Source organism: Rhinolophus ferrumequinum, chromosome 2, assembly GCF_004115265.2.
Source record: "Rhinolophus ferrumequinum isolate MPI-CBG mRhiFer1 chromosome 2, mRhiFer1_v1.p, whole genome shotgun sequence".
Classification (NCBI taxonomy): Eukaryota; Metazoa; Chordata; class Mammalia; order Chiroptera; family Rhinolophidae; genus Rhinolophus; species Rhinolophus ferrumequinum.
The window spans coordinates 52,067,426-52,088,357 of NC_046285.1; the positions used below are offsets into that span (position 1 = coordinate 52,067,426).

The 20,932-nt window shown below is 52.4% G+C and overlaps 1 protein-coding gene across 3 annotated transcripts in view; it reads left to right on the plus strand.

The window, feature by feature from the left end:
- XXYLT1 (xyloside xylosyltransferase 1) overlaps positions 1–20,562 on the plus strand; it is a 166,584-nt gene extending 146,022 nt beyond the window's left edge. For all 3 annotated transcript variants that reach the window (XM_033089177.1, XM_033089186.1, XM_033089193.1), the window contains exon 4: positions 19,003–20,562. In XM_033089177.1, the coding sequence (XP_032945068.1) occupies positions 19,003–19,399 (397 nt within the window). In that variant the 3' untranslated portion in view covers positions 19,400–20,562. The remainder of the gene's footprint in view (positions 1–19,002) is intronic.
- The last annotated feature ends 370 nt before the right edge of the window (positions 20,563–20,932 follow it).

A 20,932-nucleotide genomic window follows, 5' to 3' on the forward strand; every position in this document is an offset into this window, starting at 1 on the left:
ATCTTGAACTTGCCACATTCTGATATGGGGGACTAAGCCACCCCAGCTGCAAATAAAAACTAATCTGCCTGTATTTTCTGCCCGTTTAAAGACAAGAATAGAGAAACAGGAAGCCCCAGAGGATGGATGCCAAGGGAAGGTCTTCTTAGGCGTCTGGTTGAGGTAAAAATTGGTGCAGCCTGTACTAGGTGGTGGTGTCTAAGTTCACAACACGGTTGTAGCATTTTTACCTTTTTTTCTTTTTAAATGTGGAAACAGCTCATGTGAATTTGAATTCTTTCTAACCCCAGGCACAGGATCCTCACATTCCATCTCAATTCGGAACACTGAGTGGGCTCACTGTTTATGCGGGTGCCTACGGTTTCAATCAAGATTCTTATTTTTTTAAACCCACAGAAGAAAAGTTATCCTCATTGAGAACCAAGCTTTACAAAACTCGTCTCTGTGCTCTGATTTTAATTGCCAGTGAAAAGAAACCTCAGTCCTGCCTGTTAAATAGCTTTGTGACTGTTACCAGGGCATGGAGAAGGGCTGGGCCTGAAGAAGCAATGGCTTCCTTGCAAATGTGTAACTTCCTGAAGAAAGAGGACTCAGAACTAGCTGGGAAGTGGAACTTCAGTATCCCAAAGGCAGAGGACATGTGTGTGTGTATATGTGCACATGTGTGTGCACTTGTGTACATGTGTCTGTTGGGGGATGCACTTGGGAACAGAGCGTGGTTTCTGGGGATCACCTTGTTTCTCTTGAGCTCCATGTCTGCATCACCATCACTTACAGTGCTCCTCTCAGGTCACATGTGTCCTTCCACACTGGACATGGGCTGGGACCATGCCAGAGTGCTCCCCCAGTCTCTCCTAGGTGGTCCCAGGTTCAGCAGTTTCCCCCTATAAATGTGTTGAAACAGCATAATTTTCTGATGCGAATCAAAGGGGTTTGTTTTTGTATGTGTGTGAGGGGCGGGGAAAGCGAGAGTGCAGACTGGCTGTCAGTAAGTGCTTGCTGAAGATAGATTGGCCATCAGTCTAATTTCTCCTCTGGCTTTTGCTTCAGACTCTAGAAGCAACACTGCTATATATCATGTATTGAGCTGGGTTCCCTGAGCCCCTCGCCTCTCTCTCTGGAAACAAGCAAGACCCTTGTTGAAGCTGCTTGAGTACCTATTGGCCAGGAAAAGGGACAGGGAAGGAGGGGTTTGGATAAGTGGTCCTTTTCTAGCCAGACTGGTTAATGCAGCCTTGAAAAGCACCTAGCTTCCTTCTGTTGAGCTGCTGACCTGCAGTGAGAATCAGACTCACCAAGCAAGAACACACAACCCCCTCCAGTGAAGGCCACTGAGTCAGCAGGTCAGGAGGCGGCAGAGCTTGGAGCCTGACCCAGGGCTCTCCAGGCTGGCTGCTACCTGTGGGTCCTCGCTTTATCCTGGCTCTTCCACCGTGTTAGCACGTGTCATTGCTCAGGCGCAAGCACCCAAGTCACAAAGTCCCTTGAGGAATGGCCTGTCAGTGTGCCCTGAACAACCCCTTTCCCCAGCACCACATGCACAAGAACTAGATGGTCTACGAGACAGGCCTTCGGGTCCTCTCCTGCCACTCCCACCCCCGATCCCATGGGGCGCAGGTTAAGTGCTGGACACAGGAGTAGAAGCAGAAAGAAAGAAGGAGGACTCTCATCATCCATCGCCTATTTTGCACCGCAGTGTTCATGTGTCATTTCATTGAATTCTCTGGCAACACCTCTCTTCTGAGGTATCACATTCCCTGCTATTGCAGGGAGACACCCGAAGCAAAAGGAAGAGACGTTGCGTCTGCGAGCGCCTGCTCCTTCAGGGCCCGTCGGTACCTCGTTGCCTCCTGTGGTCCTCACAGCAGTCTTTTGGGGTGTGATGGTTGGTTCTGGTGGAGCTGGCTCCGGAGCACAGTTTGACTAACTCATAGTCCCGGTTCTTCCTCTACCTTCCTGGTGCCCGGACTGTGGTCTGTGGACCACAGCATCACATCACCTGAGCACTTGTCAGAAATGCAGAATCCTGCCCCTCCCACCTGCCGAGGCCCAGCCTGCATGTTAGCCCGATGGGCAGACACAAATTTTGTGCACACAATCAAGTTTGAGAAGCAGTGTCATTCAGGCACAGCTGCTGTGTCAGAGAAGCCTGCGAGGGGACATAGAGGAAAAGCTGGGTCGGCTGAGGGAAGCTCCCTGGAGCTGGAATTGAGCTGAGCCACACCAGGGTGTCATGGAGGAGAAGCGGCACTCGCTAATCAGAATGGCATCTGCAAATACCTCCCCGTTCTGTGCAGAGAGGGGCTCCTGACGATGCAGTCTCAGGGTTCCTGCCCGTGTGGAAGAGCAGACGTCATGGAGACACTTTGCACAGTGCCCACACAGCCAGAGACAGGGCTGCCTGGAAGGCGGTCCGCTCGGAGCTTGCTCAGTGAGACCTCAGCGCCTGGGGTGCCCTTCCAAGGAGGAGGACGGGCGTGAAGCTTGAAGGGCTTAGTGTGGTAAAAGTTTCCCAAGATCCCACAGGGAGCCTGGCTCTGAACAAGGTGTGGGGATGAGTCAGCAGTCACGTCCTGTGCCAACAGCCCTGCGCATTTGTGTCTGGACAGCACAGGCCACAAGGAGGGCTCGCTGGGCCTGTGTACACGTGGGCAGTTGTCTGTTGCTCTGGGGCAAGGGGCCAGGTGACTGAGGAGGTGGAGGCCCCATAGGAGAGGGGAGCGGAGAGGGCGCTGGCCGGCCTAGGGGCGTGGAGGTGGGTTTAAGCAAAGCCTGGTGACACTGGGTATTCGTGCAGCTTGGCCCCGCTCTCCTGGGCGGGTTGGTTTCTTTTCTCCTTTGCCTTCTTCCCAAGGTGTGTCTACATCCAAGGTTTCTTGCTTTTCCTCAGGCGGAGACCTAGTTTGAAACTTGTGGCCTCCCCAGCAGGACAACCCTGCAGGTTCTCCATGGGGCAGAGAGCAAAGCCGCTCAAACCCCCATCCCCTTGGTGGCACCAGGATTTGTGGGATGAGTGCCTCCACAGGGTGCAGGCAGGTGGGTGAAGATAAGCACCTCATTAGTTTGGAGATGTTTCAGGTCAGGGAGAAAGAGAGAGCGAGGGCGGCCAGGAACTGTTGGTGGGGAAAGGCCACCCCCTGAGCAGCCAGGGAATTCCAGAAGGACAGCTCCAGGAGTAGTGCCCACAGAACTGCTGCTGTTTTCAGAGGGTTCTAATTACTTTCCTCAGGTAGTGGCTGGGACTAGCATCTAATTTTAATGCTAACTTTGATCTGGTTTTTTAAAGTTCCACTCTTCACATTCACTCACATCGCAGTTGCTGTTCTGGTGAAGCCTAGGCCTCGTTATCTGCCCCAAAGAGAGCTGAGGAGAAGTCACAGCCCTGTGGACAGTGGGCCGGGTTTCCTCATCTACAATACTCTGCCAGCTCCAGGCAGCCCTGGGCATGGACCTGAATAGAGTGCTAGGTGGGGAGAGAAGGGGAAGGTAGTTCCGATTCTTCTCAGCCTGTGTAGGGAACACCCAAGGCATGGCAGAGATTCTTGTGAATTGTCTGGATGCCATGGAGAAGAGACTTGAGCAGCACAGATCCAAGGAGGGACTAAGGGGTACACTTCCAACTTGAAGGGGAAAAAGATCTCCCTAGGAAATCGGCATGACTTGGCAGGGAGGCAGAGGAAGAGCTCTGTGGCACCTGCCCTGGGTGAGGTGAGGGTGGCTGTGGTCTGAAAGAAGCAGGACAGGCAGGTTTGCTCCAAGTCATCTGGAAAGAAGGCAACATGTAAATGGGCCACACGGGCCAGCATCTCACAGCTGTCTGCTTTCCCATCTTCCCAGTCTGGTCCTGTGTCGGAGAAAGGACCACAGGGCCACAGCATATCTGAGCTGGGAAGGCCTCCATGTTGTACACGTGGGAGAACAAGGCCCAGATGGGGAAGTGACTTGGCCAGTGTCACCGTACAAGTGAGTGATAATGATTAAAACAGCTGTTGCCATTTATGCCGGTTCTGGAGCGCTCCAGACAGAAACCCCAGCATGGAGCTCCTTATCCTCCTTCATCCCCTATATCCATCTGTCAGTCCTCAGGTCTTGTCCTGTGCCTGCTGACCGTCTCCCGAATCCTCCACTTCTCTCCATCCCTGCTTCCCGGTCACTGCAGCAGCCCCCGCCCCGCTGGTCTCGCTGCTCCCAGCCCTGCTTCTTCCAAGCCATCCCGCTCTCGTCAGTGACCTTCCTCACGCAGGAGCTGCCTCGCTTTCACCCCTTTGTGACTCCGCGTCAAGGCCAGCCTCCGCCCTTCCTCACAGGACTCTTCCTGGTCTGGCACATGCCGCCCGCCCATCTCACCTCGTCAGGCCGGGCGCTCTCACTGCCATCTCCACTCTTCACCTACCTGACTTTTCACGTCTGGGCTTAGATGCCAGTTTCTCCAGGAAGCCTATTTTGAAGCCCCCAAGACTGGGTGAAGAGCCTCTTGGGGTTTCAGAGCTCCCCGCTGTTATGCCATCCCATCTCTTACTAACGCTGACTGGTCTGCATCCGCCTGTCCCCGTCCCAGCGCTAAGCTCCATGAGGGTAGGAATCATAGTTGCCTTTCTTAGGTCCTGTTGTCTCCCAGGGCCTAGAACTGTATGTACATAGGTTTTTAGTAAGCATTTCTTGAATTAATAATTGTGCCAGGTTCTCCTCTGGCCCTTATTTATGGCTCTTATGTAAGCCTCATGAGAGCCCCTAAAAATGATCTCATTCTCTCAGTTTTACAGATGATCACAATTTAGAGAGTCGAGTAGCTGGCTGTAGGCCCCACCTCTAGAAGGGGCAGCCCCGAGATGGGAGTCCAGGCCTTGCTCCTCAGCCCCTGCTCTGAACTGCTGTGCTCGTCGGGTGGAATTAGATAGACTCTACCCTGCAAGTCTAGGGTCTCTGCTGAGACCCCTGGCATGCTTCGAGACCAGGAAGGAGCCTCAGTTCCAGCAGTTAACTGAGGCACAGGGGAGCAGCTGAGACTCCAGGCCGCCATGGAGGAGCTGCTTATTCTCTGAACCAGGCCGTTCTGATGAAAAGCCCTGGTAATGGTGCCCTTGATCCAGCCCAGCACGATTGTGATCTGAGCTGGCCTGTCAGGAGGACAGTTTGCACTGTGGATTGTCTTCTTTTTTTTCTTTCTTAAAAAAAGAAAAAAGAAAGAAAAGAAAAAAAAAAAAAAAAAGCAAAGACAGAGCAGTGGATTACCAAGCTCTGCAGCTGCTGGGCGGGCTGGGGACACGCTAGGTGTCTAGGTGGGCTGGAGGCCAGGGACACTTTGCTCAGGTGTGTTCTGTTTATATAAACGACCTCTAATGCAGCTGCCTCTGTGCCCAGGCCCTGGCAGCCCTGGGGTGCGGAGAGGCTTCAAAAGTCAGCAGCGGTCTTTCAGTCTTTCTGTGTCTTAGTGCGTCACGGGGTTGTAGTTTAGAAAGCCTACGCAGCAGGAGGTGGAGGTGAGTCGCGGGGCTGCCCCTGCCCGCCCTGGGGAGGCGGCGGCGAGCCCACCCAGCGCTGCAGGGCCTGTCTCAGCCTAGATAGAGCTCACAGCGGTTGTGTCATTACCACAGCCAAAGGGGCAGCTCTGACAGGCCCGGGAGCCTGAACTTAAACTCCCAGCCAGCCCCGGCCAGAATGGGCAGAACAAGCCCGAGATGGGCGAGCTCTCATCACATCCATCCTGGACTCTGCCAGGCTGTCACCATACAGACTGTGGCTCACAGAAAGACTTACCACAAGTGGTGGGGCTTTGTTCATACATGGAAATGGGTTTTTGAAACAAATGCGAGTAACTGAAAAAAAAGAAAAATCCACATTGTACTCATACACTGGTGATTATTTACAGAGAGATTAGTTATTGGAGTTTGGTGATCATTCAGGCTTAGAACGATAGGCTTTCAGAATTCAGAGGAGAATTCTAGGGCTGATTAATCAATTTAACAGATGAAAGCACTGAGGTCCCGGAAGGGGAAGTGACTTGCCCAAGGTCACCCAGGTGGTGCGTGAGAGTCAGGTGAACCGGCTTCAGGGCCTCCTGCCTGCCATAGACAAGGTTGGGGAAGCTTGTGTTTGCCACAGAGAATCCACACAGCTTCTCACTCAATGTGACATGTGTCCATGGCTCTGATTGCACAGTGCATTTTACCTGTGTTACCTTTTAAAATCCTCTCCACAAACGTGTTTCTACAGGCAGCCTGAAGCACAGAGAGCTTTAGTACCTTTTCCAGGGTAGTAAGCAGAGGACCAGGATTTGAACCCAGACTGGCCCCAGAATCTGCATTCTTAACCCCATCAGGCACCAGGATGTTTCTGGAGGCAGGAAAACTAATATACACCTGCCTCCCTGCCCTGCCTCCCCCTGCACCCCAGGCTGATTGCTAATCCCTAGGGATGGAGGGTGGCAGAGCTGGTCCCTCCCTCCTGGCATGTGAAACGCGTTGTTTTCAGGAACAATTTCCCAGGGGCTCCCCCCAGGACTGTGACAAAGTGAGAAGGAATAGCAATCATAAGCATAAAATTCGTATAAAATTTGTGAGTGGGTATGCTACCCCTTTAATGGCCATTTTCAGGATAAAAGGATATCATTGCTATTCTTCACGGTGTTTTATCTCTCTGTAAAAATAATAAAAATACTCGTTTTTCTTCGGCGTATGTTCTTTGGGCCTGCAGCATCCACATTACCTGGGAGCTTGTCAGAAATGCGGGATCTGAACGGGAATCTGCATTTGAACAAGACCCCAGCTGAGTCCCTTGCACCTGAGACTGAGGTCTGAGTACAGCTGCCCTGGACAGGCTCCCAAGGGGCAGGGCGTGTGTGGCCTGTCGCTGTTCCCCCGTGGAGCCTTGCTGTATGCCTGACAAGTAGGAGATTCTCAGTGTTTGTGTCAAGGTGGTGATGACTGTTTTGACCTTTGACTGAGACCCACGCCACTGTGTGTAGGACCGTAAGGAGGGCAGACAGAGGCTCCTCAGGCTGGCGTCGATGGAATGCGAGGGCTCCGGTTTTCCTCTGGGCTTGAGAAGAAACACTCGTTGCTGCAGCTCGGTTGTCTTTGTGCCTGGGTCAGCCATGCCCGGGTAGTCTCCCCAAGGGCTGGCTCCTGAGTTGGAACACCCCCTTCTGTGAAGGTGAAGGGTGCTAGATTGATGGATTGAACTTCGTTCCGGTCACAAGGTCAAATTCCACACATATCCCTCCTCATCACTCTTACTGCACACACCTGCGTGCTGCTCACTGTCCTGGAACGCACCCCGGCACGTGTTCTGGGCACTTCTCTCTCGTGTCCCTTGGTGCTGTTGGGGGCACTGAGCCAATTCTGAAGGTGACTCTCTCTGGCTTTGTCTTCACCCTGGTGAAAGTCTCTCCTCTAGCCTCAATGGAGAGCACAGGCAGGATTGTGCAGCTGAGCCGGGGCCTGGCTGCCCAGGCCAGGCCAACTGCATGTGGTCCTCACCAGCCCAGCCTGCTGGCTGCAGGCCCTGCGGTCTCTGGATTGGGTCCTGGGGCTCCCACCACATCTGAGCTGCTCCATAACACTGATGTATGAGCCCCAGGACGTGGAAGCCCAAAGGTCTTCCAGGACCAGTGCTAGGAAGGGCATGGTCCAGAGGACCGTGGGCAGCCCTGGGTCAGGTTACCGTCGGGGCCCCTTCGTCACCGACCTTTGTCACACCGGCATCTCATCACATAAGTGCATTCCTGGGCTGGTGAGGCCAACTTTTCTGCCTCGCCTTCTCTGTCCTCACCTTGCGTGAGACCTGGCTCCCTCCAGCGAAGACCCCATGGCTCCAACTCACAGGCCCCAGGGCACATTCTTGCCCACTGCCCCCTGCCTTTCTGAACTGTTGTTCCTCCACCTTCATTCAACATTCTCCTCTTTCAAATGTCTGCCATCTGATTGGACAATCTTTTTTAAAATTATTTATATTTTTCAGTTACAGTTGATATTCAATATTATTTTATATTAGTTTCTGATGTATAGTGCAGTGGTTAGACATGTGTATAATCTATGCAGTGATCCCCCTGACTAGTCTGGTACACCCCTGGCACTATACATGGTTGCTGCAAATTATTGACTATATTCTCTGTGCTGTACTTTACATCCCTGTGACTGTTTTGCAGTTACCAATTTGTATTTCTTAATCCCTTCCCCTTTTACACCCAGCTCCCTAATCCCCTTCCCCTCTGGCAACCATCAGTTTGTTCTCTGTAGCTGTGAGTCTGTTTCTATTTTGTTTGTTTATTTTGTTCTTTAGAGTCCACATATAAGTGAGATCATATGGTATTTGTCTTTCTCTGTCTGACTTATTTCACTTAGCATAATGCCCTTTAGGTCCATCCATGTACACTGTTGGTGGGATTGCCAATTGGTACAGCCACTATGGAAAACTGTTCAGAGGTTCTTTAAAAAATTTAAAATAGAACTACCTAATGACCCAGCAATTCCACTTCTGGGTATCTATCCACAGAAATCCAAAACACTAATTCAGAAAGGTATGTGCATCCCTATGTGCACTGCAGCGCTATTCACAATAGGCAACATATGGAAATAACCTAAGAGCCCATCAATAGACGATTGGGTAAAGAAATTGAGGTACATATATACAATGGAGTACTACTCGGCCGTGAAAAAATGAAATCTTGCCATCTGACAATTTCTTATTCCTTTGTTTAATCCTTCTTTAATCCATCCATTCATTTACCCATTTGAAACTTACGAGTTCTCAAGGGCCTGCTGTGACTCCGATGTCCATGTCAGGCACTGAAGACGTACAGATGAAGACACGTTGCTGTTACCAACGTGGTTTCCTGACTCCACTCACGACCTCAAATCCTTTCATTCATCTTTTGTCGATTCCTTACTGTGTTTCCCAAATGCAATACTATTTCTCTTTCTGAAATCTTCTTTGCACCCTGGTCCCTCTATCTCCATAGATTACTTCACCTCTTACCTTCCTGAGAGTTAGAGTTCACCAAAAATGAGCTTTTTCAATATTCCTAACACCCATCTCAGACCCGCTTCTGTCCGTCCTCTAGTGTCAGCTGTATCCCAGGATTTCCCTCTTCTTGGCAGACTCTTCTGCCTGGCTCCTGTGACCTTAGGCAGATGTTTTATGTCTTCCTACCACGCTTACCTCATCTGTAACATGGAGGTAATAGTACCTCCCTCATTTGTTTGTTACAAACCTTAAATGAGTTAATACACTGAGGGCTGGCACATAGTAAGCTCTCGCTGCATATTAGCCATTATCATGCTTCTCATTCCTCAAAGTTCCCGCCCTGCCGTTCACCTTGCATTTCTCCTCTCTTCGTTCTGTCCTCCTCGGGCACACACAGTGCTTTCCCTCGGCGTATAGGCTCGCTCCACGCTCCCGCTGCCCACTCTTGGTTGTGAGGTGCCGCCTGCCTTCCCCACCTGTTCCCTCCTCTGCATGGTCTCCCCAGTGCTAGGTGTCTGGCCTCTTAGTTGCTACCACTCACTGTCTCAAAGGTCTCAGTCGCCTTCTGCAGCATTTCCAAGTTCTCACCCTCTGCAGCTTTCCACACTGTGTGTTTTCCTGTGTGGTGAGGTGCTGGGGGTGGGGGGTCAGTTTAAACTGGGTGGCAAGCCAGAAGGATCCAGGAGAGACTGATGATCCAGATCAGGGAGAGGTGTTCCCAGAGACCCCCAAGGGGCCGAAAGTGGGTCCGTAGGGGGAAGGGCAGGATATTATGTGAGATGGGCTCTAGCTCAGTTCCCATCACTGGAACAGTGCCTGCTGGTGGCAAGGTTCACAGGGAGAGCTGAGTGGGTAGCTCACATGGGATGGGAAGAGCCCTGAGGCCCAGGTGAGGCCATCGTCTGGGCCATTAAATTACTGAGGGTGTCCTTAGGGATGGAGCCGAGAGGAAGAGGGTATCTGCACTGGGCAGAGGTGACAAACAAGGCACAAGGAGGCAGCCAGACTCATGCTGCTGCTACAATGGATGGTGGGGGCCGTTCTGGAAGTGTGTGTGGGTAGGGGAGAGGCAGTGCACATCTTTGAGGTCTGGGGGGCAGTGGTGGTGGGATTGGTCTCCACTTGGGGAAGGGAGGGGCCGAGGTACCGTCTAGGATGTCATTCCATCCGGATACGTGTTCAAATAAAAGGTGGAGGATGGAGGGGCACTTGGTATCAGTAAGAGGGTTCGGAGAGCGGCAGCTGGGGAGAGAAGGCCTGGAGACCCACTGGAATCAATGGGGAGAGGGTAGGGAGGAATGTTGGGGGCCTGGGTCACAGGGCTGGGGCCCAGGCATTAGGGTGGGTGCCGTCGGCCTGCAGGTCCAGCTGGAGGTCTGTGTGGCTCCTCGGGGCTCCTCGGGGTTCCCACTGCAGACAGGACCCACTGCCTGAGGCGGTACTGGCCGCTCAGGACGTCAGTGTGGGGACAGGTGGCTGGGCTGCTCCACGGTCCTACGTCTTTCCTGGCTTCTCTTCTTCCATCCCATATCTGTCGGAACTCTCCAGAATTCTGTCAGACCTGCTTCGCACTCTATGTTTGTGGCCTACATGCAGCCACCTGCTGGGCCTTTCCAGGTCGCTCTTCTTCTCACTGGCACCTGTTCGAGACTAACGGGTCATTCTCCTTTTCCTCCTGCCAGCCTTGCCATGGCTGTCATCGGCTCCGCCATCTCTGTAGTAACCCAGGCTTGAAGCCCCTCCAAGCTGCATCTGTCTGGTCGTGCCCTCTAATGCTTCTTCCTCCATCATCTCTGTCCCTTGTTCCTCCCCACTCCCTCCCCATACACCCCTCCAGGGCCTAGCCCAGTTCCGGCACAGCCACGCTCCAAAGCCGGCTGTGCGATTGAGTGACAGTGAACCCCCCGCCTCACCCACCTGTGTTCACAGCTCTGGGGTGGCAGGTGTGGGAGGCAGCCCAGGTAGCCAAGATGTTCAGGCCGGCTGGGCTTGGGCAACAGCAGGCGAGGTGACACACCCGCTCCCGGGGTTCAGGAGGAGAAGACCGTGGCTTTAGAAAAGGCCCCACACCCCCTCCTGAGGGCTCCGTGTCCTGGGGGTGCCACGTCATGGGAGGCCGCGGGCTGACTGAAAGCCCTTCCCGAGGGCTCTGCAGAAAAGAGCCCCCGGCCTTCAGAATTGGCCAGAGCATCCTGTGGCAGGTCAGACGCCGTACTGACAGGGCTGTTCAACCTTCCATGAAATAGGATTTACAGAGTCCCACAGAGGTGGTCATCGCTGGTGGAGCCTTGTGAAGGAGACAGACAGTGTGGGTCAGCTTTACTGTTCCAGGCTCCCTGAAGCAGGAAGCCCTGTCGAAACAGAAACCTCCACACAGCTGGCTGGTTGGACGAGGGCTGGTCTCTGAGGTACGACCGCACCCTGAGCAGAGCCCGGGCAGGGAGGGAATCGGCCTTTCTGAGGCTGTGCGCCCACAGTGACAGGGCCACGCCTCATGTGCGTGGCCCTGGGCAGGGTGTCTGCGTGCATTTTCCCCTTAGAGGCCCATGGCAGCCCTACGGGGTTTCTCCTCCCCGTCCCCATGTTATCGAGGAGCAAGCCAAGGCCCTGAGAGGCAGTGGCTCACACAGCTGGTTCTTTGCCCAGGCCTGTGGGTTCCAAATGCAGATGCCCTTTTATCTCATGGCTGCCACTGTTGATGGATTCACGGTGGGGTCTCATCTGCTTGTAGACCACCAGTGTTTTGAGAGCACGGGTGTTCTACTTGCCTCCATATCAGTTGGGGGTGGTAGGTGCTCTGTTAAATATTTGGCTGACCACTGAGTAATTTCTTCTCTCAACTTAGTGTGCTCTCCTGCATGTCTCACTAAGAACAAGGAGACATAGCAGTGTGGACGTTTGGGCATCCCTGCTGGCCAGCACGCACCCCCGTCCCTGCATTTCTGAATCTCTGCTTTTCTCCGCAGCCACTGTGTCCAGCCACCGCCACTCACCCATCCTGGCTGTCTGTCTCAGCCCACTGTGGGCAGCGGGGGTCAGGGGATTGGTCAGAGGCAGTTCTGGACCCCACAGGTGTTCTCTGAGTCTGCACAGTGAGAACACAGGTGAAGATGAGCTGTGCTGTTTTCCTCCGTCTTCATTGTTGGAGAGTGTTGTGGGCTGAATTGGGTCTCCCCCACCCCACATTCACATGTTGAAATCCTAACCCCCCCGTGCCTCAGAATGGGGCCTTATTTGGAAATTGGGTCGCTGCAGGTGTCATTAGTTAAGACGAGATCGTACCAGAGCAGGGTGGGCCCCCATCCAATATGTGACGGTGTCTTTATAAAAGGAGGAGATTGGAACACAGACGTGCACACAAGGAGAATGCCACATGAAGACCAAGGCAGATACGGGGGTGATGCTTCTGCAGGGAATGCCAAAGGTTGCCAGCAAACCACCAGAAGCTGGGGAGAGGCACGGAACCCATTTCTCCCTCAGAGCCCTGGGAAGGGACCCACCCTGCAACACCTTGAACTCAGACTTCCAGCCTCCAGAGCTGTGAGAGAAGCAATGCACGTTGTTGAAGTCGCCCAATTTGTGGTACTTTCTTATGGCAGCCCTAGGAAACCAATATGAGAGCTCAGTGGTCTTGGAGGCAAAAAGGAAGGGCACACTGTACGGGTCGTAACAGGTAGCTCTCTAGAAAGCGTGGCTCGTGTAACAGCTTCCCCAGCGCCCTGTGGGGACCTCCCGCCCCCAGCCGAAGGCTCTAATATGGCATAGTTAGGAAAAAAAACATAGACTTTGGGAATACAGCCTCAGAAAATGAATACATCCTTTCTCCCTGCCCCTGTTCCCCAGACTTTTCTTGGGTCATCTCACTTCCGTGAACCCCTGTACTCTCAGACTGGGGCAGGCAGTGCAGAGATGCCAGGATTTTACAGCGCAGGAGTATTCCACAGCCTCTGGTGCAGGGAGAGGCTCCAGTGAGGCTGGGCCAGGAGGGGAAGGAGGGGTGGGCAGGAGGCCCTGATGCTGGTTCCTTCTGGAAGGAGGGGGAGGGCCTCGGGGAAACCCTGCAGTGTGCCTCCCCCACAGGGTCTTTGTTGGAGTTCAATACCCCAGAGGTCCTCTCCTGCCAGGCAACCCGATTCTAGCACCAAGGACTGCCTCCCAGCTCTGCCCAGGGTCCTCTCAGGCTGTGAAGCAGAGGGCCCTGCCTCAGACCCCCATTTGCCCTCTTTTCTCAGTTCTGGGCAGACTGTGGTTTGGATACACAGTTGTTGGCCTGCAAACAGGGCTGGTGTTTGAAAGCAAACAACTGTTTCTTATGAGGTCTTGCAAACAAGGGCCAGCACACGCCTTCCACCCGCTTTATTTAACTCCTGTTGCCCCAAGCAAGGCCCATTGGTCATTTGCATGCAGCTCCCCTTCCAGCAGCAGGTGCGTTGAGCTTGGAGGAGGTAGTCCCTGCCAGGTCAGAAAGCACACACTCTGTGCCTCCTGAAAGGCTGGCATTGTCTGAGTGGCACTGTGCACCTTGCCACAGGGCCTGTTTTGGGAGTGGGAGGGAACAGTTGCCTTCTCTGAGCAGAGGCATTTGTGGGAAAGCACAAACGATTGGCCTGGAGTTGTGGGGTTGCCCTTTCTGAGGTGTGACTGTGGGCAGGGTGCTTTCTGAGCCTCAGCTTCCTTATCTGTAAAATGGGAACATGAACTAGGAATCTCTGAGTGTCTTCAGGCTCTGGTAGGCTATGATTCTATGAGGGGCTTCTCTCGATCCTGCCACTCAATAGCCTGTGTGACTTTGGGAACATTTCTTACCCTCTCTGTCCAGCAGAGCTAGAGACCTAAGTCTTCTTCTCTGCTTCAGGCTTTGCAAGCAAGAGATCCTAATAAGGATCAGTTGTGACTCTGGGCACATTTGAAAGCTTTGCGGTGGCCCCACAATTCCAGGCAGTCCATGCCCTCTCCAGTGTGATACCACAGGATAGTGACTGCCCAAAGAACTGAAGAGTCCACATCCGTCTCACAGAACTTCAGCCTCAGCTCCAGGCAGGATGGTGACGCAGTGTCACTGCTCTGAAATCAGCCCCACATCACCCAGAACTGTCCCCAGGTCACCTCACAGGACCTGGGGTGGATGGAACGCTGGGCTGCTGTCCAGCATCGCTCTTCTCTCGGGGCCTTTCCTCTCAGAGGCCTGGAAAACAGGGTCCCTTCCAAGTCAAACAAGAGCTAATTGGGCCTGGTACGCAAAGCATGGGCATAAGGGAAATAGTTTCCGGATTCCGGCCTCCGCTGATTAGACAGCATCCACACGGCGCGCTTCCTCCAGGAGGAGGCCCAGCCTTGCTGGCTCAGTAGGGACTTTGCACTCAACTCTGATGAACATCCCAGGGGTGAGCCACGGCAAGGAGATGTGCTGCATACTGTGTTCTCTTTGTGAATCTCAGACCTCACACAGAGCCTGAGACCTTACAGCTTGAACTCAGCCTGAGTCAGCACAGGCTTCTAGAACCTTCCTGGGGAACCTTGTGCAGTTGCTCAAGGCTCTGTGTGTACTCCCATCCTTGTTTCTTTCCTCTTGGAAGTGAAAATGGAAAACCCTGAGCCTTAGGAGCTGAGAAAGGCCGACACAGGAGAAAAAAATCATGAAGAGACAGGGAGGCAAAAGGGCCTCTGATTTGGGGTGGTGGGAGCAGGAGAAAGGAATTCTTCGTGGCACTGTGTATTCTTTTCTGGAGAACACGAGTTACAGATTCTCTGGCCAGGGTCTTTAGTGGGGAGACTTGTTCGAGTGACCTTGGCAGTGATCATCAGGGAGAGACCTGAAGGAGGAAGTGACTGCGTTTCAAAATTATTTCAAACACCCCTTCCCCTAAAGATGGGTTTTCTTCATGAAAACTAGTTTGCTGTTTTTTAATAGTCTTTTATGATTATTTATGAGCATATACTTGATATAAAACATTTATAAAATTCACCACTTATAACTAGAAAAATGTGCTTGAAGGGTCTTAATTTGTATTTTCCCGATAAGCCTCACTGACTTCTGGACAGAGTTAGTGTTTACAGTGGACCATCTGCATGGGGGCTTGGTGTGCAGTTGGAAGTTATTTCTAAAGGAAGAGAAACCTTATCCTCTCTAGTGTGGGTCTCCAGGTGACAGTGGAGGACAGAGCAAGCCCCTGCAGGGGCCAAAATCTAGACAATTAGGGCAACATGGGCTTGTGGGCATGGGAGGTTAATCAGAGAAATTTCTGGAACTCCAGGGCTCGGAACCAGGTCTGTTTTCATACAGAGGTTTCCTGCAGCCTCAGCATGGGCCACTAGCAGTATCCTGTGGGGGCTGGGGGGAGGGAATATATATATGTATTGGGGGTGCCCCAAAAAATGTATTCATATTTTAAGAGATGTTATCTAGTATGCCCAAGCAGTAGTTCGCCGTAATCAGAAGTGTCTGGACGCTGATGGTAACCACTTTGAGCACCTCTTGTAATTGCAGAAGTCACACGTGACTTGTATTCATCTTTTGTTATCAGAATATATTGAGTATTACAATTTTAATAAGTGTTTTCCTTTCTTAAAACGTGTATAGATATTTTTGGTACAGTGTGTGTTGTGTGTGTGTGTATCTGTTTGAGTCTGTGTGTGTGTGTGTGTCTCTGTGTGTGTGTGTGTGTGTGTGTGGTCAGCCCCAGCCCCCGTGAGAAGGACAATGGTGGGGCCCTCTCTGGCCTGCCTCAGAGTGGCTCTTGAGTCGGACCCCTGAATCAGTGAAGCGCCTGCAGCAGTGTCATCATCTGATGGCCTGGTCCCCAGTGCCCCTGGCCTTGGGGTGTGCCAGCCAAATTCAGAAAAAAGACTGAAATCTAAGTACTGCACCTTGGAACATTAGCCCGTGGAATCTGAGGCAAAGATGAAAGAGACCTCGAGATCAGAAGGCCTGGGTTCGAGTCGATGCCTCACCCCTGAGAAACTGAGGACCTCTGTTCCCTCCCTGTTAAAATGCAGACAATGATGTCTGCGTGCTGCCGGGAGAAGGGGTGGAGATAGAGAAAGTCAGAGGGCTTTGCACTGCTCCTTGTGCTGCAGCGGGTGAGACATTGGTGGTGCCACCTTGTCAGTCCGTGTCGCATGGGATCAGGGCCCCTTACGTGAGCCCTAATCCCTTCCACGTTCCGTGTCATTGTCTCTGCCTCAGGCTGGTGGAATTCCTGCACGAGAACCAGCGGACATGGAGGCCAGAGAAACCCTGCATTGCTCTAAGTTATTTTCTGGGTTCATTTTGGGGTAGTAGGAATGCTTTGAACAAGGGCACCCTCAAAATAATCTTAGAGAATTATTGCTTTATTTTCAGGCTGTGTTTGCTTCAGCAGACACCCTGAGCAGCTTACATTTATAATTTCCTGTCTCTCCGTTGCTTCTCCTTACAAATCATAATGTGCTGGTGTCCCAGACCTGGTTTTTTCTGCCTCTTTGTTATAAAATGCCCCTTCGTCCTGACTGAGCGGTGGTGCCAGTCATTATGTTCCCAAAGGGGCACCTGGGTTACGGTCTCCGCCAGGAAGGATTTTTTGTCCTTCTTTCTCTACCTGTGGTCCCCTTTAAGTTCAATGTCAGGTCACTCTTGCGTAGGCAGGGAAGATTTGGGGGAGCTTCCCTGCTGAGCTTGGTAAGGGTGCCGTGGCCTCTCTGCTCTCTAGCTTTCTCAAGAGTATAAACCCTTCTGAACCGTTTTAAAACATCTGAGCACCCTCTCGTGGTTCCCTGCTCCTCTCCTACCCCAAATAGATCGAGCAGTAGTGAATTGCATGCTCAGTGAAGCAGCAGGTTTTCTTTCTGCAGCTGCCACTTTGTGTCCTGATGCTTTCCTGCCCCTGATTGCAGATGACATAGAAGCCTGTGAGGCCTGAGCCATACCGACCTTTCACCATTCTTGGTCATTCAGCCCATCGTTCCTGAGGCCCTGCTGTCCGGCACGTGTGAGGTGCTTACAAAGCAGAGGCAGGCGCTGGTGGTCCTGGGAGACCTCACAGACCCAGGAGAGGCTGACTTGACCCCTCACCTGACAACCACCTAGTCTTCTGGGAAGGAAGGAGAAGAAACCTGGGGGAGGTACACATGGGTGGCTCGATGGCTTAGGAGGCGACCAAGACCTCCGCCGGCACCGCCTTGCCTCTCCGTCGCTCTTTTGTCCCCGGTCTCTCCTCCTGGTGAATGCTTCTGTTCTCACCCCTGAGGCGTGAATCCAGCATACTCCCCTAACTAGAGGGTCCCCCCCTCTACCATGCGTGGTGGCCCAGGTCTGTGTGGTAGAATTTTAGCGGGTTTGCAACCCGGAACTGACATTAACCATTTGGAAGAAATATGGTAAGATGAACAAACAGTTGCCAAACTGCATTGCAACCCATCTGCGATCCCATCACTACAGTCTTTTGCAGTTAGAAAGACTCCAGCATCTCAGTTTGCTTGAGAAACTTATTTGTGCCAAGGTCGTTATCACCAAGCAGGCGCCAGAGCTCTGTTCCACTCATAGTCCAGTTATGGCAAAATGCAAACAATGAACCTGTGTGTTCCACGTGTAAGAATGTCCAAAGGGAATGCTTTCCCCCGTGCCAGGATCAAACTCCAGGCGCCCTTTGTGATATGTGAGACCTCAAGGAAGGTCTCTCCGTTCCCAGACTCGGAGAAATGTGTTAGAACTAGAAAACGGTCTACTGTGGCCCACCCTGGGCCAGGTCTCTGGTTTTCCTTCTGCTGGGCTGTACACTTCACCACACAGACCCTGTTCTGTGATTGGTCAGGTGAACTGTCACTGTGAGAGGCCAGAGGGGTGGCATTTCCTGGCTGGGAGCAGAGCTGGTTTTGCCATGATGTATTCCTCACCCTAAACTCTAGGGAAGGGGTGGCGCTGGTAAAAATAGGTGAGACAGTCTGATGTGGAACTGTCTCACTTTTGCCCCTTGCCCATGACGGAGGGGCCCTCCGTCCTTCCAAGTCACAGACTCCTCTGCTGTGACTGCATCTTTGGGGATATGGAGCCCGGGTCTCTGCCCCCTCCCGCTGCCCCCCACCCTTACAGTATACACGGGAACTTGATGCTAGAGAGGCTGGAGAACAGAATGGCCAGTGCTCTAACCAAGTCACCCCAGGGAGGTTTCTGAGTCTGCCTTCCCTTTTCCAATGGAAGCATTTGGATAGAGGACCTCGAAGTGTCCCCTTGGCTGGCTCTGACGTCCCATGAACTGTGAGTCTAGATTAGATTTCTAAATCTGCCTAGAGAGAATTTAAAATGGAGGTGACAGTCCCTCTAAAGTAGCCATAATTCTACCTGGCTATTCCACAGCTGATTTTCACCTAACCCAGGGATATAAGCCCTGAGTTGTTTCAAGCCTCTAGCCCCTGGCCAGTGTTTCAGAAATGCTAGGCTTGGGGCCTTAATGAACGAGGCTTGCTCTAAAGCAGAAAATGATGTTTGTTTCAGGCTATGTGTAGCTTCCTACGTCTTTATCAGATCGCCATTCACAATTGCTTCCCCTCCCTTCTCTCTCTCCTCTCCTGTTCAAGATAAGGGGGTAGAAAGTTCCACCTGGATTGTTGCTATCTTAAAAAGTGGACTCTGGAGCCAGATGCCCCTAGTTGTGTGAATTTGGACAAGTTACCAAAGCTCTGTGCGTCAGTTTCCTCAGCTGTGAAGTGAACTGTCATCTATCTCCCTGCTCACCTGCAGGTGTGGTGAGCAGTAAACAAACTGACCTAGAGCAGTGTTGGCGGGGACGACAACGATGTCACCTTGTGGTAGCATAGGACGGGGGGGGGGGGGGGTGAGGAACACGAGGTTGACTTCAGGAGACCTGGGTCCAAGTCCCAGCTCTGGCACTTGTTGGTGACAATGCAGATTCTGAACCTCAGAATGTGTGGGCTTTCATAGCTATAAAACGGGGTGAGATGGTATCTCCCTCCAGGATGGCTGTGAAGACCCAGGGAAATAATGGTGGCAAACTGTTTTACCCCCACAAACCAGGCTAAGTCTGCTCTCTTTCCCCTTCTCAGGCACACATTCTGGCAGTTCCGCCAGGAGAACCCCAAGACCCGGGTTGGGGGCCCTCCCCCCGAGGGACTCCCTGGCTTCAACAGTGGGGTGATGCTGCTGAACCTGGAGGCCATGCGCCAGTCCCCTCTCTACAGCCACCTGCTGGAGCCGGCGCAGGTGCAGCAGCTGGCCGACAAGTACCACTTCCGAGGCCACCTCGGGGACCAGGACTTCTTCACCATGATTGGCATGGAGCATCCCGAGCTCTTCCACGTGCTGGACTGTACCTGGAACCGGCAGCTTTGCACCTGGTGGAGGGACCATGGCTATAGTGACGTCTTCGAGGCCTACTTCCGGTGCGAGGGCCATGTCAGGATCTACCACGGAAACTGCAATACCCCTATCCCGGAAGTCTAGGTCCATTCTCACCTGCCATGTCCTCGGGCCTCTGGATCTGGAGGAAGGAAAAGGATGCGTCTGGCACCAGGCCCCCGGGGGGTGTCTGATGCCCTTGAGAGACACTGCAGGGACGTCCTTTGTGATCAGGTGCTGTAGCTCTCCCACCCCGTGGGTCACTGTCCTGAGGCCACCCAGGGACAAGGAGCAGCCTGCACATTCTGGTGCTTGGGGCCTTTTCCCTCCCGGAGACAGGCATCGTAAGGACAAACTCTCAGACATCATCTGGGGGGCTAGCAAACAGGTGTTTGAAGAGCAAGAAAAAAAGGAAACAGTGTCCTTCGCCTTCGGTCCCCACAGAATGGAAATCCTTTTCAGAGCCAGGCTTTCTTGGACCAAACATAAATTGATTTTAAATTGATAGGCTTTCATTTTGTGAGAAAGAACAAACAGTATGGCTGCGGTTCCCAGTGAGCCAGGGTTTTAACAGCCAGCCCAGAGTGTGAGCATCCACACAAATGCCGACCTTCCACACGTGCATCGCAGGAGACGCCGTGCTCACGTTACCTGCCACAGGTGTAAAGATGGCTTCCTCTCTGGGGAGGGCCTCCGGCACCAGCAGTGGCCCACGTCAGAAAACTGGTCTCATGGTTGTAGCCTCCACAGCTCTTACCTCCCCGCTGCACCCCAGCACCTCGTTATCCCCTATTCATCCGAGCCAGCTCCAGGGGACAGACTTCCGGGAAAGCAAATCCTCCATCAAAGAGCAGAGGTCGGCCATCCCCAAGGACCTGCGATGGAATTGTCTAGACTGGGAAGGCTCATTCCAAGGGGAGCCCCGCCTGCTCTGCTGTAACCGTGTGGCTCAGATGGGCTGTCGCTCTTACACTCATAAGCATTCTAGTCTTTGTTTAAAAAAAACGCACCCTCCTGACTTTCTCATTGCACCATGTCAGACCCTGGACCTTAGAAGAAATTAGGATGTTTCTTAATGTCTTCGTTTAATGAGTTCCCCTGTAAGTAAGCTGCGAACAGCAAGCTCCTAGGGGTCCAGTTTGTAGAGTCCAGCTGAACTCCTTGGGGAAGAAATGTTGTTGGATTTTCAACTTATGTTATTTCAATTTTATTTACTTTTTTATTTCTTCTTGCCATGAGTGAGAATAGCTAATAAATAATCTTTGAGAACACAGTGATTTATGTTGTTTGTTCTCTGATCACAGTTTTCCGCTGCATGAAGGTCCTGAATCAAGAGTGTCATCAATGTCATTCAAAGTCTCCCTCTCCACATGATTAAGCTAAGTGAGTTCACAGTGGGTCTCCAAGCACAAGGGAGAGCCTACTATGCGGAGGGTAGTCATGTTGTATAGGGTTCAAATCGAGAATCATTTCATTCTAGGTATTGGCAGGCCCTTGTGCCCCTGGGAGCAAAAACAACCCCATTTTTCATTCTCTTTACCCCAAACTGTTCAGTGACATCATCCCTGATGAAGTGGAGCACATTTCTCTCCTAACTCTCTACTCCGACAGAATCGGTCTGTTCTCTTAGGTACTTGA